At 42.8% G+C, this 18768-nt stretch overlaps 1 protein-coding gene across 1 annotated transcript in view; it reads right to left on the bottom strand.

Annotated features, from left to right (window-relative positions):
* The window catches only part of kmt2a (lysine (K)-specific methyltransferase 2A), a 38349-nt gene extending 21010 nt beyond the window's left edge, over positions 1-17339 (bottom strand). The window contains exons 1-7 of the mRNA XM_059514456.1: positions 16893-17339; positions 4530-4599; positions 1018-4349; positions 752-929; positions 436-661; positions 293-354; positions 1-211 (exon numbers count right to left, since the gene is read on the bottom strand). The exon at positions 1-211 is cut by the window's left edge and continues 266 nt beyond it. Coding sequence (XP_059370439.1) covers positions 1-211; positions 293-354; positions 436-661; positions 752-929; positions 1018-4349; positions 4530-4599; positions 16893-17138 — 4325 coding nt within the window. The 5' untranslated portion in view covers positions 17139-17339. The remainder of the gene's footprint in view (positions 212-292; positions 355-435; positions 662-751; positions 930-1017; positions 4350-4529; positions 4600-16892) is intronic.
* Positions 17340-18768: the final 1429 nt, after the last annotated feature.

Below are 18768 nucleotides of genomic sequence, written 5' to 3'. Positions count from 1 at the left end.
TCCTTTGGGGAGGAAGCTGGTGAGGATGGGGCAGAAGGTTGTGACTGCTTTTGTTTGTCCTCTCCCTGCGTAGGCGGTGGAGTTTGACTTTTCTTATGGGTAGGTTCATCTTTTGAAGGAGGGGCTGGCTTGGGGCTTGCTTCAGAACACTGAGATTTGTGATGTGAATCCTTTTTTTCTGACAATTTATTCCTCTTTCTGTCCTTTTTACCTGTAGTTGATGCAAATGGACAATTAATTGAAACATTAGAGCATCCCTGGCTTATAAAAAGGGTGTTCCCTGAAAACTGACCTTTTGCCTGCTTCTGAAGAAACTTTGATGGCATCCACTGCAAGTTCTGACACTTCCGTACTCTGATGACACAAGAACAAAGTTTTAGGGGCAATTACACTTTTAAAATTCTGAAAGCTACAATGAAATGATTTCACACTTACTTGCAACACTGCTTTTTAATATTGCGTCCCCCAAACTTGGGCTTATCCAGGCAGTTAGTGCAGACCCCACAGTCATTTGGGACTTGGCAGCCTGGACACTGCCCGCAGCGTCGAGAGCGCCGGCCCTTTCTGGGTGGGGCCTCGTGGACCGTTTTCTGCCTTGTTACTGGCTTAATAGGAGGCGCGGGTGGCTCCTCCGCCTCTGATCCAGCCACTGATGATTTGTCTATTCAAGCACCATTAAAGAAAGGGTTAAAAACAGTGACACTTTTCAAATAAATAAATAAATCAAACAATTTCTAAGATTTACTCTCACCATCATTTCCCATGGAAGACAAGATCTTTTCTCTCTCCTCCCATGGCAAGGCACTAAGGGTAGGCATATCATCAGGGAACACAGCACGATTGCGACCCAGAGCTACAGCTGCACGACGACACACATGCTTAATGCGTGGACCACGGACTGACGTCTCAGAAGAGTCACTCTCTTGACCCTGCACAAGAAAAACAAACTGTGCATTTGGGAAAAACAACATGGGAACATCTTTCAATCCAAAGGGGACAGCAAAAGACAGGACATACCGGTAATTTGGGTTGATCACCAGGTTGTACCTCTCTCTTCTCGATCCTATTGAGCTGAGCTTTAGCTTCTTTCAGCAGTTTTGCGACACGCCTGTCTGTGACTGGCTGTTTCTCAGCATGATCTAACACAGAGTCCAGTGATGTGGTGTTTGGGGGTTTTCCCATCTGCCCTGCTTGGGTAGGAGCACTCAATTTCTCCTTGTCCTTCTCCCTCTCTACTCCCTCCGCTTCAATACTCTTCTCTGAAGGTCTGCCTTTTTTGGCCAGACGACCCTTGGAGGACAAGGCCCCAACAGGTTGAACTGCTGCAAAGTCACTTGGGGAGGCCTCTGCACCAGAGTCAACTGTGACGGACTTCTTTCGACCAGGTGTCCTTGTCCTGGTGTGGAGAGATTCTTCAATGTCCCTGGTCTCCATTGGAAAGAGGCTGGAAGTAGAATTAGGGGAAGCCTCTGATGGAAGGCTCTTCCCTCTTTTATCCCAGTCTTTCCTTCCATCTCTTTTGTTCTCCTTTTCACGCTCTCTATTCCTCTCCATATCCCTTTCCTTTTCTTTTGTACCTGTGTCTCTAGTAGCAGAGATGCTCTGTTCCCTTCCTGCTTTTCCAGTTCCCCCACCTGATCCTTGATTACTGGGGGTAAAACGTGGAAAAAGCTGTGAAGATGAAGCAGAACTCCCACTCACACCGAGACCTCCTGCTGCTCGCCGGCCATCAGAAACTCCATGGCTCGTAAGCCCGATGGAGCCTGAGGGGAAGCCACTGAAAGAAGCTTGTGATAAGGCACTGGCAGCAAGTGGACGGACTGCAACTCCAGGCAATGGACTGGAATTTCCAGTCACGCTTATGGGAACAGAACTGCTAATCATGGATTGTTCAGATGCTTTCCCTGTTTGAACTCCTGACTGACTGCTCCTGGTAGTCATAGAGTGCGAGGGTGACCTGGGTTGCCCACGTGAGAACCTAGACCCCTTTCTATTTTTGTTTGATGTTGGTGAAACCTGAAGTGGAGACAGAGAGCCGGGGCTGCTCCCTGATGAGGATGGGAGGGTGACCGACTCAAAGATGCGGGAATGAGCCGGACTTGGAGTGAAGAAAGGGGGACGTAGTAGGGGGCTACGCTTTTGAAGTGGCGTTTCAAATCGCGACGAGTGGTGCTGGTGGTGATTGTGGTGAGGATGATGATGCAGGGGGGAGAAAAGTCTGGAACCTGTCCCAGCTGCACCACCAGGCACTGGGAATCCTCCTGGTGCGACACCACCTCCACCAGGTCCTGGTGGCATGAGGCCCACATCCTCAGCAGTCAGTGGAGGAGGACGAAAGTTGTCAAAAGTGGGCTTGCGGATAAGGCCCTCCCTTGCATACTTGGCAGAGGAGAAGTACTTATTTTCAGCACATGACAAAGACTTCCAGCGGAAAGTGGGCTCTCGTAGTATGGAGCGACGTTTGTCATGAGAGCTGGAGAGTATTGGAGGGGTGGGCAGAAAAGGGGCAATGGAATGTGACATCATCCATGGAGAGTGGGAGTGATGCTCAGGTGCATTAGATGAAGCTCCCTGAGGAGGGCTGAGAAGAGGAGGAGGTGGTGGGGAAGAGGATGACGATGCCGTGGAAGAGGCTTGTTGAGATCCAGCATGTGAAACCCCTGTGGCTGGGCTGATGATGGCCTGTTTCCTTCCACCAATCAAGTTGCCCCTACCACGTGCCACTAAAGCACCCCGTCTATGACTCTGACTTCTACGACCCCGACTGCTGTGCTCCATCAACACTATATGGTCTGGCTCCGGCTCTGATGGAGGTGATGGTGGGTGCGAGGCATGATGCAGGCTGGCTTCTGTCTCTCCCTGAGAGGCAGGGGAATGATCTGCCTCTTCTGAGAGGGCCTGGGTGCCCTCAGAGGCCTGGGAATCACTGGAGGAGTCATCAAGACTAGGGCTGCTGGAGCGCGATGACTCGCCAGAAGAGAGCTGAGAGGAATGCTGCGAAACAGCGCTGGAGCCACAAGATGCCGCACTGCTACTGAATCTCCCGTTGCTAGTGCTATTATTGCAGCTGCTGTTAAGGAGACTGGCTGCGATGTTGTTGGCGCTGGCAGTCAGGACAGGAGGTGGGGGAGGAGGGAGGGAGTCCACAGCAGGCCCTGCCCCGGGTGGGGCAGTGGTTCCACTTGTGATGGAAGCTGTGGAAACAAGAGCTGGGGCGGGTGTTATGGGTTGAGGTGCTGGAGCAGATGCTGCAGAGTCCAATCGAGCAATTTTCATGTGTGGTGGTGGAGTGCTGAAACTGCCCTCATCATCAATAAACCGCTTTGGAGTTTTGATAATGCGCAATGACACTGTGCTCACAACAGGCATGATAAATTGCCTGATGTTTGTTAGTTGCGTTCGCCTCCTGTGCTTCCCACCCTCAAGACCTGCAGTTCCCTGGGTGCCAATAGCTTCTTTTTCCAATAGCTTCTTTTTCTGGGCCCCCTTCTTTGCCCGCTGCAGCAGCTGCTTTGCAATAGTGGCATCAGTGCGTTTGGAGGGAGGGACGACTCGCACAGGTTTGATATGGCGAGGGCTCTGACGTAACCCTAACGGCCTCTCGTGTTTAGTTGGGGTCATTGGGTTGACTGTAGGGGAGTCATGGGGATCTGGTCTAGTGCGTTCATCAGTAGGATGAGAAGCCCTGAGCTTGAGATCATGTGGAGTTCGGGCACGAACTCTGAAGGCCTTATGTTTGGCAGTCCCAGGTGCCATTGTGGACATCTCCTGGGCCAAGGAGGCATTAACAGCCTGAGCAGCAGCGGCAGCAGCTTCAGCTTTGAGGCGCTCGGCAGAAGGTGGCCTGCCCCGCCCCCGTCTTCGCACACCAGGAACTGGGACACTCTTCCTCACAATGGCCTTCAGCTTAGACTTCAGTGGGCTCAGTTTGACATCCCGCAATCTTTTTAGTTTGGTCACCTTGGACTCCCGGCTGATTTTGTGAAGCTTAGCCTCAGATCCCCGATGGTACCCAGGAACAAGCAGAGTTTGCCTTTTCTCCTTGTCTTCGTCCTCCACACTGTCCTTGTGGTGTGTGGGACTGGAGCTGCACTCCTGTTCTGCATCCCCATCCTCTTCAGGGAGTGCATGGCCGCTCTGTTGCCAGCTCCTCTGGCTGGCAGAAGCAGGAGGGCGGCCTCTTCTTTTTTGTTCTCCAGTGCCAGGAGGCCTCCCTGGTGGTCGTTTTACCTTCTCTGTAGGAATTGTGGCAAGAGGTAAAGGGGCTGTCTCAATATCAGTGCCAACTCTCTGCACAGCTAGAGCCCTAGGAGGACGTCCTCTGGGTTTCTTTTCTGGTGAGATGGAGCCTGACAGAAAGAGAAAGCACTACATTAATAAGCTCTACATTTCTTCATGTTTAAATGGTCAAATGCATCTGAATTACATTGGAGCAAAAGAGCAAGATAGATCTTAAAATGTTTTTTTTTGTGTTTTTTTTACAACACATTTGGAGAAAGACAGAATTTGAGATGTAAAAGACACTTTACCTATTGACGTCCTTCCTGGGCTGTGTATTGTTCTGTTGTCACTGACTGTGCTAAAGCCTCCAAATTCCTCCTAAAGAAATGAAAAAAAGAAAGAGATTCAGTTAACTCAGTGGTTCAGTGTGATTTAACTGTAACAGATTTCTAAATGGGCATCCACAAAATCAAACAGACTATTGTGAAAAAGAGCCATTCAGTTCAGCTACATTCCATCTCATGACTAGGAAAATGTTGTTAACAATGTGTTAACAATTCTCATCCTGAAACCATCAAACAGTTGCTGACAGCTCTGGACTCAAGAGTTGAGTTAAAAAAGAACATTCGCTGTCTATCCATAGTGAATTCATGGATGAAAACACATTACACAAGACTAAGGCAATATGTTCCCATCCTGTTATTTGAATTATTTTAATATCTAATTGTCATACCCTCTGGTTCAGGTAGCACATTTCATTAATTTAATCAAAATCTGTTCAAAACAACATCCAGTGTAGCCTTAAAATGACCTTTATTAATAAGAAAATGCAATAATGCGTTATATGACCCGGTCATCATCAGCAATGAAAACAGGGCAGTAACCCTAATGAATTAAAAGACAGCATGGAACTAAAACATGCAACTGCAGAAAACCTGAATGCAAACCATAGGGGTGCACCGATCGAGATCGGCCGATCGTTAATGTGCATCTCGTCAGTAAAGCCGGTTCTCTAATCAGCGTTAAATTCCCTCAGGTGCGTGATTTCACATAGAACCGCTGTTACTACACAGAGCCATTGTTAACTGACTAGTTGTGCAAATAAACGCTGATGATGAACGTGGATTTGCGCAGCTTCTCAGTTAACAACGGCTCTTGTGTAGTAACAGCTGCTCTATGTGAAATCACGCACCTGGTGGAATTTATTGCTGATTAGAGAACCGACTTTACTGACGAGATGCGCATAACGATTGGCCGATCTTGATCGGTGCACCCCTAGTAAACGGTTCATTATGCAAGATTTGAGTGTACCCTAAATTTTGGATTTTCAGCCTGGCAGCTACTTGCCAAAAAACAACAGACTTTAAATTGCTCAAAAGTAGGCAAACCAATTTCTGTCCTCTACCTACAACCTGAGAAAGTAAACTCATCTGTGATGCCACCTCCTACTGAGATGACCAGTTCGGCCAATTCCACTCAGGTGTCCTTAGCAGATGCTGTTGCTAGGCTGCATGACATCAGAGCTGATCTCACTGTCAGGACATCTGCTGCAATGGCTGTATCGCCTGACAACTGCTCCACCTCTGTCAATCAAACAGGCTAAGCTTTGCAGATGTCCTATGACAGGATTTCATAATGCTCCAGGCTTTTATGATGGCCCTGTGCTTATCTCACACCTGACATGAGGGATACAGGGAGGAATACTGATTACACAGACCATTTGGGCTTTCACCTTCCTGATCTAATTCGGTCACAACATTTTAGGTAAGCCATAATTCCAAATCCATTTTTGAGTCAAATTAAACGCTCCATACCCCTTTAAGTCAGCCACATTTCCCACATTTATCAGATTTTTCAACAGGCTTACAGTGCAGATGATTACTGTAATTACGGTCTGCTCTGCAGCTGGGCGCGCTGTTTTATGTTGTGATAAAAATGTCTCAGTCATTGAAGTGTCCTTGGTATGAATTAAGTCGTACTCCCAAGGACACACACTGAGAGAAAGCGTACTCTAATTGTGTGTGTGCGTGTGTGTGTGTGTATGTATGTAGAGGCCATTTCCACAGAGCATTTAAAAGGATTTTATGGACCTAATTGAAACTGGGAGTACATCAAAAGGAATTCCCTGCAACTATGAGTTCTGAAGTAGAGATGTGTAAAATTAGGTTTTTAAGATCAAATAATCAAGTATTCAATCTTAAGGGAGACCTGTATTGGACAAAAAGGAGGGAATATAAATCAGATGCTTTATTTGCATTCAAAAACAGTTAGACCGAACAGAATTGAATATGAAGGAGCATTACAAAAATGTTTGAAATAAGGCCATTTTACCTTGACACAGTGCCTTAAATACAACGCTCATGGCATAAAGCTCATATAAAATATGACTGCCAATATACATCTATATGCATGTGTATGGCCATGGCATTGTTGGTCTAAAGGGGATGAATTTACAAAGATAACAGAAAGAGAAAACTACAGAAAACTAAACTAAGATTCAGACTAAACGTCATCAATCAATCTTAAGAAAATGAGTGAGCAAGTGACACTGCATTATAATATAGCCTACATATATGCGAATGTGCACAACCATTTGCTTAAAGTTTTCGACATGTTACTACTATTACAGGGTGTAAATGAGTCTTCATTAGATTGAACAAGTACTGACAAGATTTCACTATGCACTAAGCTCTACCTCTCAAAAGATGATTAATGTCTGCAAGTTCCTTAAACAGCCTATTGTGTTGATTTTCATGCCTTAGGGGGCGTTTAATTTCATATTCTTTATTTATAGCAGCATGTGGGGCTGCAGCTATATTCCCTTCGGTCCAGTTTGTAGAACAGATGCCGCCGGAGACTGCAAACATACAAGTCCAATCTCTCTTTAATTTCAACATATGGCGACAAATTTCTTTTGGGAAACAGAACAAAATGAAATGAGAGTCTGTTATCAGATGATCATCATCTTAATGGAGTATTTTTTTCATATCCAATCACTGATGGGCAAAAAACCAGTGATGAGGAGCTACTTCAGATAAGGCTGAAATAATACACATAAATCACCAGAGATAATGTTTACAGTACACATTGAATTCGTTAGTCTAATTTTTGTCCTCCAGCTCTTTTGAATGCAGGCTCTCGGAGCAACGCTGACTTCATTGCAGCTCTACTGTTGTGCCGAAGGTGATAGAGTACTAGAAAGCTGCGAGCAGTGGAGCTCAAAGTCAGTGTGACACCATGAGTAGCTCTCAATGACAGCACGACTCTGCCTCAGGCACTCAAAAGCGCTCACGCGCACACACACACTAACACACACTCTCACTTACTCACACCCTTCTCCACCTTGTGTGTGAGGCACACTGCAAGATGTAAACAAAATCCCAAGACAAGAGGAAAGGGAGGAGGGATGGAGAAATGGAACAGAGCATCATTCTGACGATAAAGACATGGAGCAAAGATGAAGCATGATAAAAAGGCTCTATGGACAACAATTATTATCGTTTTCATTATTAACCTTTAACAAGGCAAGTAATTTAAGAATGAATTCATATTCACAACAACAGCCTGTCAAGAGGATAATCAATCTCCTGGAGGACATACAGAGAGACATAACATAATACACACACAATATATCAAAACATAACACACACAAAAAGATTAGGCTAGTTAAAACATGAAAAGCTAATCTAAACAGCACACCCACGCACTACAAGTAGCCTGACTATCTGCTCCGGTGGAGCTGCTCAATCAACACCCACGGCTGAGACGGAGGGGGCCGCGGCGATACTGGGCTCGAGAAAGTGACACTTGGCTCGGCCAAGGCGCCCGAGCACCTGCTGCCAGTACAGGATGGGGGAGGAGAGATAGTGGTGGTGGCGGGGTGACACAAAAACCCCCCAGAAAATTGGGGGGAAAAAATCCAAAAAGAAACTACAGACCAAAAAGGCAGGTGGCGCAAAAAACACTTGTTTTTAATTCTCTAATTACTTTATTTTGCCCCCATATCATTAATTTCCAAGCCATAAAATTGTATATATATTCTGGGGGGGGGGGGGGTATTTGGACATTTAAGTCACATGAAATAAATGCAAAACATACAATTTCTAGTTCTAATTATAATAATTAATTATTATTATGAATGTCAAACAACATTAATAGAAAAATTATATGCTTATAATAATAATAATAATAATAATAATAATGATAATAATAATAATAGAAGTGTTCTATATTTTTATAGGCTTTAAAAATTATGAATAATAAATAACTTTGTTCTGAAAAAAAGTAAAATGTTTATCTTTGAAGAAAATGCACTTTTAGCAAAATAAGAACAACAACAACAACACAAAAAAATATATAGAATTGCTATTTGGAAATAAATATTTTTCAAAATAAAAGTCACTAAAATCCTCTGAACTAAAAGACCAAATAAATACTTTTGAGAAAAGTTTTACAACCATATATTTGCAGATGCTGCTTGCTGCTTGGTTTGACATTTTAAATATTTATATGGCCACTGTGCATGCAATGAGTTTTAAGAATGGAAGATTGGTGAAAAGGCTGATCATCAAACCTGAAACATGTGAACACCCCCAACAGGGACAGGACAGGATTACAAATTACAACATCCTCCTTTCCAAAAAGAGAAGATAAAGTACTTGTTTGTGCCACCTCTCAGTTCCCGTCAATAAAAGGTAAACAAACAAGACTATTTGTTTACATAAACTCATTACATCCTGTTCTGAGCAGATGGTCAGAAACCCAGGAAAGTTGCTCTACATGGCATCTACAGTACACTTAAGAACTGGGCATAAATTGGCAAGCACACTGCAACTTGGCAACTGTCCCTCCCCAGAGCGGGACATAATTGCACTACTGTGTGTGGCCAACTATACCAAACACACACATACCCCTATAATCACAGTTAGCCAACATATCCACATCAAGACATGTAACTGATTATCATCTCTAAGCCAAGGGATATGTGTGGCCTTTCAAAAATTCACTGAATTACCATTTTTTAAACAATGTGAAGTTTTGACAACTGCTGATGAATCAGATTCCCTCAAAAATGCCTGTATAAAAGATACAGATACAAAATGCAATGCATAAAACATTAAAAGAGCAGGTCATGTGATTTTTTTTAAAGTGTCCTAATATTGTGCTGTAGTCCCCTATAACGGAGGGAACCTCGCGCTCTCTCTCTCAGCCTCAAAGTTCTGCATCGCGGTCTCACTAGGTGGGCGTGACTTCAGCAACCAGCTCCCGCCCTTTTGCCCATTTTTGATCATCCGGGAGTGATGCACGGTGACGAGCTGCCAAAATGGCGACAGCTGCCTCCGCCCACTTTTGGCTTCAAAAACGCTCTTCGGAAACCAATTGGTGACGTCACGGACACTACGTCCATGTTTTTATACAGTCTATGGTTTAAAAGCATCTAAGGTCAGAAAACACTGTAATTTTACCAGAATATACATTTATATATAACATCATTAGTCCATGATTTCAAAACTGTTATTGTTTTGTTCGATTCAGTTCTGAGCTAAATGTCTGTAAACCCCGCCCTTCCATAAGTGTAAACTCTTCTGAGTTTACACTTAAACTCTGTTGTGATCGACACAAAGAGGAGCGCTTGAGCAAGTTAGTGAGTGTAACCATCTGTGTTGCCAATTCTGCAGTTGTTTTTGATGTTGTGGGTTGTAGCGACCCCAATAACGTCATATTTAGGCACTGGAATGCGAAATTTACCTGGTGAACCCCGAGTGAAAGTGTGTATTTTACACCCCAGAACGCGATTTTTAAAGGGGGAGCACCTGCAAAACACGATTGGGCTAGTTTTGAGTAGCAACTGGGCGGGTTTTGTTGTGACAACATTGCAACCATAGCATGCAACATTTCATTAAAAAAATATTATAGTGCTACAATCAATTCTTTAAAAAATGATTGTCTACTGATATGTCTACCAAAATATGTCTACTGTAATGTCTGAAGAGCGACAGAGAAAAGACCCCCCGTCTAAACCTTTAATTATAATGCAGAATAGCTGTATCACATGAGCACCAGCCTAACGAACTCCTCTACCAGGTGTTTTACTCCCTACATAAACCCTGTAACTACATAAACAGCACTTTCACGATCATTACAAAGTCTGTGCGCTACATTCTTAATTATAAAACAAAGTAATTCGAACAACGACAGTCTACATTAATCGACACACTCTTAGCAAATAGTGAGTTCACAGCGAATTATCAGAACTACTTTAGTAAGACAGTAATATCATGCTTTATTTTGAGCCCCTTTCACACTGCGATTCCGGAAAATACACGGGTAATGTGTCCCGGCAATTGTTCCCGGGTCGCTAGATTTTGCACTTTCACACTGCCAGCGATTACCCGGAATATGTGCGTGCGTTCACACATGACCCGTAAGGGTACCGTAAAAACACGTGACATCTGGATGTGACGTGTAATGTACAAGTCGAAAACGCTAGGCACATTAACTTTCACTTAAGCTAGCAAACGATCTCTGCTTCAGCGCGGAAAGAGAGGAACTAACTGATCTCTGCTTCATTACAGTTTGCACATAATTTTTTCGTTGCGAATGTTGATCTGCCTTCAAAACACCTGATAAAAGTCGCGTGATAACGTATGTTATCACTACGACTGTACGACACACCCTTTACAGCATTAGTTCTTTCTTTTGTTCACACAGCGCTCGTTCTGGGACTGAACCCGGCAATGTTACTAGGTCCCCGACCTGGGATAAATCCCAGAATCAATCCAGGGACGTGTTTGCGTTCACACAGAAGGCCAATGTGCAGTGTGTGAAAGGGGCTCTGGAAACCTAAATCTGCACTAGGTACACATCACATGTAAGCACACACAAAAAAGAATATATGGATAGTTTGAGTCCTCAATTGAAATTGTACACATAACGTAACAATCATACTTACAGGTTGTGGTTCGGAGACGCTTGTTGGTCCAAATAAAGAAGATTCAAAGCCAGCGAAGATAAAAGGCAAGATTAAAGAAGCAGTCCTCGATAAAATGACAAGCACAACAAAAGGTTTGAACTGTATTGCTGTGGTATCGTGGAACACAGCATCTTCTCGACAAAGACAGTGTTCAAATTTCTTGGGCATGCTGGGATTATGATAAATGTGTTGCCCAGTGACGTATACCAGTAACAGGCAGAAGATTCAAAAATATAATGACTCGCTTATGCGATTCTGAGTCGACTCTTACTTTCTGAGAGACAATACCTTTATTTATCTTGCACTTTTTTGATTAACAACTTTGCAGACTATTTACATTGAAGGATAGCTACCTTACAAACAGCAAAAGAGATATTTTTTGAAAACCCATATGACCTGCTCTTTAAAATGGGGGCAGAATGATGGCATCCTCAGCCTACAGCCAAAATTGATAAACCTATCAACTATAACTTATAACAAAAGAAACCGGTCTGGTCATCTGACAGGGAAAAAAAATAGCATTTTGCGTGGTCACACATGAGAAATATTTAAACTTGTTTGAAAGCCCCAGCATAAACAGCACAAAACTGATGGGGAACCCCGGTAGTTCGATTATTCGAGTCTCTCGAAACACTTTTATAACATAAAAGGCATCAGGAGAAATTTCCCTTCGTAAGATGCAGATCTCATGCGCTGAAGTTGCTCATGCACCCACATTCAAAGCACCCAAAACTGAGAGTTTCTGAAACAACATGTTCCAACACCTCACACCCACGCTAATGAGGAGCCATGGCTTTAAGATAAAAACAAAGATGTGCCTCCTGCGAGGTGTAATGAGGGACGTAAATTTGGAGAGAATTGCTCCATGCGCTCAATGGCTGCTGCCCCCCCACCCTCGGAGCAAAAAGCAGGAGGCGAAACCCCCTCTGTCCGCCTACAAAAGCAGAATAAAGCCATGGATGGGACGTCCTGTGTCTAATTCTCTCCCAGCACTGTCCCAGGGGGAGGAGGGCTTGCTCTTCACCCTTTGATATCCACGTCTGTGCTCTTTCAGCTGCCTGCACTTCGTAAAGGCTGGAATAAAAGCAGACACAAAGCTTCCTGCTATGATCCACACGCTTTCTAGGGGAGAGGGCCCTCTCCAGATAAATAGGCCAAACACCTGCTGGACTTCTTCCCTCTGCATAGGCCACACCATTCATTAGAAAGCAGCGGAGCAAAGCATTCATTTGCTGTATCCATTCAACTTTACTTTTGTATGGGGCCTTGATATTGATCCTCATTCTGCTTCTGTAAGCGGGGCTTTACTCTGGACATTAAAAGGCAAGCCAAATGGTGTCCCGCACAAAGAAACCAATGAATGGAGACTTAAACAGGACACCTCCTGAAAGTAACAGTTGTCTAGCAAGCAGCCACGGACTGGTATTTGCACTTTAGATTCAGACAAAAACATCTCAAAAGTGGTAGTGAACATCAAAAGCGTCGCTTTCTGGAGCCGTGAAAAATCACGCAGTCGTATTACCTCTATGTAAACATTTTAAGCCGTCCAAATGGGTTAATGAAGGTTAAGGCTAGAATGCATACAGCAAAAACTACTGGGCATGCACACATCAATACAGCGTAAGTTTTCTCACACTATAACAATAATGACTATTTTTGCATTACTGTTAGGGGTAGGTTTAGGGTATGTGCAGACGTTAATTAAACAATAAAATTCAATTTATTGTTAGCTTCCGGTTTTGGCTGAATCCCTTCTAGCCACAACCATTAATGAAGTAGTCTAAAAGGCAGCCATCAGAAGTGAAATTCTATTGGGGCCCTGTGGGCCCGTGCTGTTGGATTTGGGTCTGATGGGAAGAAGGGGAGGCGTACTTCTGTTTACTGAGCATGCTACTGGCCTTAGGCTCCACTGTGAGCTCAGCGGGCTGTGATGAACCAGAACAATCCTACCCAGGCACAATATCCCCTCTGAATGAAACTACAATGCTGTGTCTGCAACTCGCATGAGCTGCAAGCTCCACTGGGATTTTAGCCGTCTGTCTGGCTTGTACACTACTTATACGTTTCACAAATGTATTCGTGTTTTAATTGAGTGCTATTCAAAAAGGCTCCAAGGGTGCATTAAAGCACACCGAACTTCTAAAAAAGGCACACAATAATGCAAGCTTTGCTAAAAGTCAGCATACACTGTAATTTGCCCTTTTTTTTTTTTTTTTTTTTTTTACTTCTATTCTGGGGCATATTTATGAATGAAGGATATTCAATGACAAAAAAAAGGTAGTATGGCAGAACAAGGTTGCCTGAAGAGTTAGTATAATTAACATCATCCAATAGCCTGCATGGCCTAAGTGACATCACAAGAAAAGGAAAGCTGTGGTGGAGCAAATTACTACAACTTGATTAAAGCCTACAAAAACAATTGTTTTCAATAACGTGACAAGAACAAGATTTATTTAAAATTCACATATTTTGACTTCTACGGAAACATTTAAAGTAAATCTAACTTAAAAACAACAAGCGGTTGTACAATAACTCTGGCGTGATTTACCATGAAATAGGTCCACGAAAAACTAAAGCAATAAGACTAAGATTTCTTATCTTAAAGGGATAGTTCACCCAAAAATCAAAATTATGTCATTAATAACTCACCCTCATGTCGTTCCAAACCAGTAAGACCTCCATTTATCTTCGGAACACAGTTTAAGATATTTTAGATTTAGTCCGAGAGCTCTCAGTCCCTCCATTGAAGCTGTGTGTACGGTATACTGTCCATGTCCAGAAAGGTAAGAAAAACATCTTCAAAGTAGTCCATGTGACATCATAGGGTCAGTTAGAATATTTTGAATAATCGAAAATACATTTTGGTCCAAAAATAGCAAAAACTACGACTTTATTCAGCATTGTCTTCTCTTCCGTGTCTGTTGTGAGAGAGTTCAAAACAAAGCAGTTTGTCATATCCGGTTCGTGAATGATTCATTATTTGTAACCGGATCTTTTTGAAACCATTCACCAAATCGAACTGAATAATTTTAAACGGTTCGCGTCTCCAATACGCATTAATCCACAAATGACTTAAGCTGTTAACTTTTTTAATGTGGCTGACACTACCTCTGAGTTAAAACAAACCAATATCCCAGAGTAACTAATTTACTCAAACAGTACACTGACTGAACTGCTGTGAAGAGAGAACTGAAGATGAACACCGAGCCGAGCCAGATAATGAACAAAAGATTGACTCATCGGTTTTCGGATCACCAGTAGTTCTTTCGGACAGTTCGATTCAATAAACCGGTTGAAGAAAATGGTTCACCAGTTCTTTTGCGCTCGATGTAATGGCGTCATTGGCAATGATTGCCCTTGATTCAAGCCTTCAGTTTACCCGCGCTCATAACATTAGCACAGAATCAGTTCAGAATCAATCACCAAAAGAATCATTTGCGCAGTATCATCAGCTCCTCAGTTCTCAAATCGGACGTGTCTGACAGAAACGGTTCTTGACTCATGAACAAGTCAATCTTTTGTTCATTATCTGGTTCGAAAACTATTCAGTTTGATTTGGTGAACTGTTTCAAAAAGATCCGGTTACATCGAATGATTCATTCACGAACCGGATATGACAAACTGCTTTGTTTTGAACTCTCTCACAACAGACACGGAAGAGAAGACAATGCTGAATAAAGTCGTAGTTTTTGCTATTTTTGGACCAAAATGTATTTTCGATTATTCAAAATATTCTAACTGACCCTCTGAAGTCACATGGACTACTTTAATGATGTTTTTCTTACCTTTCTGGACATGGACAGTATACCGTACACACTGCTTCAATGGAGGGACTGAGAGCTCTCGGACTAAATCTAAGATATCTTTAACTGTGTTCCGAAGATGAATGGAGGTCTTACTGGTTTGGAACGACATTAGGGTGATTTATTAATGACATAATTTTGATTTTTGGGTGAACTATCCCTTTAACCTTATAAAACAGAGGAGTGAATGAAATGACTATACTGTATATACGTAATATATAAAAATAGACATAATATAATAACCACATCTCCACGCTCTTAAATCTGCGCCACGTTTTCAAACGCTAAAATTACCCGTAGGCGAAACACAAAATTAAGCACGCTATTTGCATGTTTCTGGTTCGCGCCCGCTCTAGTTTCGATCTCCCCGCGTTTCCGATGCGCAGCGGCAGCGCTCTACTACTGAGAAAGGAAGAGGGTAGTTTATCACAGTACACACCCCCACACATAACAACCACCGTCAAACGCTGCCTTTTTAGTGCAGCCGTCTTTTGCACCGCTCAAACCACTGCAGTTGGTGTTTTTGACGAAGCATATGGTCCCTGTGGCCTCATCGAGATTTTGCACAGGAATCACTTGATTCCTCATAGAAATATTTTTTTTTCGAATGCATGTTGCTACTACGCAATATCTGAGAGGGAAAAAAACATGTCCACCTCCCATTTTCCCGTACATCAGTGGGTGCTAACAGGCTAACACGTTAGCCAGCCTCCTCCCGAGGATGAAGGAGATCAATCACGAGAGGTTTACAACTACACACTTTTGCAACAAAACGAACAATTTGTAAATACACGCCCCATTCTCTGCAACAAGAACACACCAGGCTGCGTATTTGAATAGCAACGCTGTTTATGCTATTAGTCTCATCCATTTCTCAACCCAAGCTAGAGGGCAGTGTATAACTGGACAACATAATATCAAAAGTGCACACATCATGAACGGCCACAATAGTTTCAGGAGCAGAGCATTACATCTTCTAAACTCAATCTACGCTTTCATATAGGGCAATACTTTAAAATTAATCCAAACAGGCTACAGCTGGTGAGATGCACTGTGCGTGCTATCGCTAAATGCTCAGACAACAACAACCAAGTGGCACCAGGTGTTCAGTCCTGCTAAAATCTTCTCGTTTGTGCTTACTGAAACACCCTGACCTGTTTATTTCCTTATGAGAGTGTAAAGTTCCGCCACCAGGCTTTTGAACTAAGTTGTCTTTAGCTGAAAGAAACACGATGAGTTAACTTCTAGAGTCATCAAAAGGTATCATTTAATCTCTTATACACGAAAAATGCCAGTTAAAATTACATGAAAGGTGCTAAATCTCTTTAAACTCCACCCTTTAACCATCTTTGAGCTCTTCTGGACCTAGTTTTTGACACAAGCTGTGTATTAAGCAGGGCATTTTCTGCACTTTTTTAGCTGAAAATGTGATTTCATAGTGTTTAAAGTAAAAAAGCGGTGTCACATGAAACGCACGAGACTCCGAATCAAATTGAAACAAGTCCAACCCAAAGCAGCCTTCAGTTATCTAGCTTCACATCTCCATCCTTAAAAAAATGGCACTGAACTCCTCAGGGTACCGAAATATGATGCTAGAACTCCTCAATACAGACATCCCAACGCAGAAGCACAGCAACATCAGTCATTAGTTACGAATAGGAACATGTTTTGATGTGGGCTAGCTAGCAGTTTAGCCTGTCAGTAGTCCCATAGTGAGAAAAACAGCACATGGATGGAGGCATGTGTCTGCTGCGTAGCAAAATAACTATTACACTCACTCACTTACTCTCCTCACTGAGCAACTCACAGCTGCTAACGTTAAACAGCAGCGGACTTGTTTGTAATTCCTGCATGATCACGAATGAAGCTAACGCTTTAGCCAGGGTCCCGCTTACCTCCCCGCTGCTGGAGCCGCTCGACTCCGCCAAAACATCCCGAAATTTCTGCAGGTTGCTGCCGATAGCAGCGGACACTTGCAACGCAGCGTCGAAACCGGGCCCGAGCCCGTTCACGTTCGGGTTAGTCCCCGCGCTGTTTCGGAGGGAAGCGTTGACTCGAATTCGGCCCGCTTTCCTCCCGGTGCCCGAGTTGCTGCTCCCTCCGGGCCGAGCAGGGAACCGCCACCGACAGCTGTGCGCCATTTTACACTCTGCCTGCCTGCCCTAGGATCAGGAGCTCAGTTGTAGGCGTCGCCCCGAACGAGCGATCTCCGGACACGGCCGCTCTGCTCTAGCGCTCAGAATGGATTATCCATGTTTCGGGGTGGAGGTACCGAAGACCCCGACACGATCCCAGCGCAGAGCAGGCTCAGTGATGTTTTTACACAGGTTCGTCGGCGATACTCAAGGAAGGAAAAAAAAAACCTGTTCATCAGACACAGGAAGACTGCATAGCGAAATTTAATACGTTTCATATATTCTTCATTTTTAAACCTGTGAGAACTTAGTTATTAAATGGTTAAGTTTTTAACATTTGCTATTTTCTTATATTCAACAGTTTTTCGATATATTTTTATCTTGTAGAAATTGCATTAAATTGCGTGTGTAACTTCTGCACCCCTACCGTCAGTAAATGGAATTGCGAATGTAGTAATGACTGTTTTCGCACAGGTTTCTTTGAACACACCCACATCTACTATTTGTCAGTGAAATAGGTAGCCCCGCTCTGAGCTCACGCCATTGGTTGAGACAATTAAGCAACGTTTCTACGCTCATTTAAAACTGGAATATGAATTAATTTCAGTCACACGTGTTTCAATACATCATGCACAGTTTAATATTTAATTATTCCAGATTTATTTTTGGTGTTTTATGGTTTTCAAATTAGATAGGACAGTAGGTTGACCGGAAGCGAAGTGGGTGAGAGCAAGAGGGTTGGGATTGGGAAAGGTCCGTGAGCCAAGACTCGAACCCAGGACTCCCAAAGCACAACGCCCCACGAGGCCATCCGCACCCACACCAGCCCAGACTCCTTCTTTATGTCCTTCTTTCAGACCTGAATTAACGATGAAAAGAGAAATGGAAGCAAACTTGTTTTTGCCACGGAAACAGACCCAAACCACTCAAATCAGAAAACATTATTGCAAGTTTACCGTTATCGGACTTAGTTAAGGAACACTGATTGGTTGTTTACTAGCTCAATAATTGATTTTAGATCATTTAACAAAAAAAAAAAAAAAAAAAAAACTGCAGCTTTAACGGAGAAAATCTTAATGAAATTTCTAATTTCCAAGCTTGAATTTCTCAACACACATATAGCCTATGTATAGTGAATAAAAAAAAAAAAAAAATAACACAAAATTACAATAAATCTATGGAAGCTTTTAACTTAATACTTACAAAAATGTTTAAAAAAAATTTACACATCAATGTCTTTCATTTTAGAAATTTTAATTACAATACACAGATTTATTTTATCCAATATTGTGCAATGAATCCATTAGCACATTTAATATACAAAAAAAAAAAAAAAAAAAAGTTGCCCACAAAAATAAACATCAAGACAGCATGCTGTTATTTGCGGTAGTTTGATTTAGTTAGTTAGCAGAATCACTCATCTAAGACCAACGTAGAAAGTCTGGTTGTTCTATATTCACGAGAGACATGTTAGAATGTACATTATATGAAAAAACAAGTTCCACTGATTCAGTTGTGTTAAAAGAGACAAATGAGTGAGCAAATGCACAATCTAACAGACAGAAATATCACAACAGGCTTTAAAGCACTTAGATTAGCTTTTTTTTTGCAGGTTTATTGATTGAGTGAGGTCTTG

Source organism: Carassius carassius, chromosome 28 (assembly GCF_963082965.1).
Source record: "Carassius carassius chromosome 28, fCarCar2.1, whole genome shotgun sequence".
Lineage (NCBI taxonomy): Eukaryota > Metazoa > Chordata > Actinopteri > Cypriniformes > Cyprinidae > Carassius > Carassius carassius.
The sequence above is the reverse complement of the archived record's forward strand: the minus strand, read 5'-3'. Positions and strand labels throughout refer to the sequence as shown.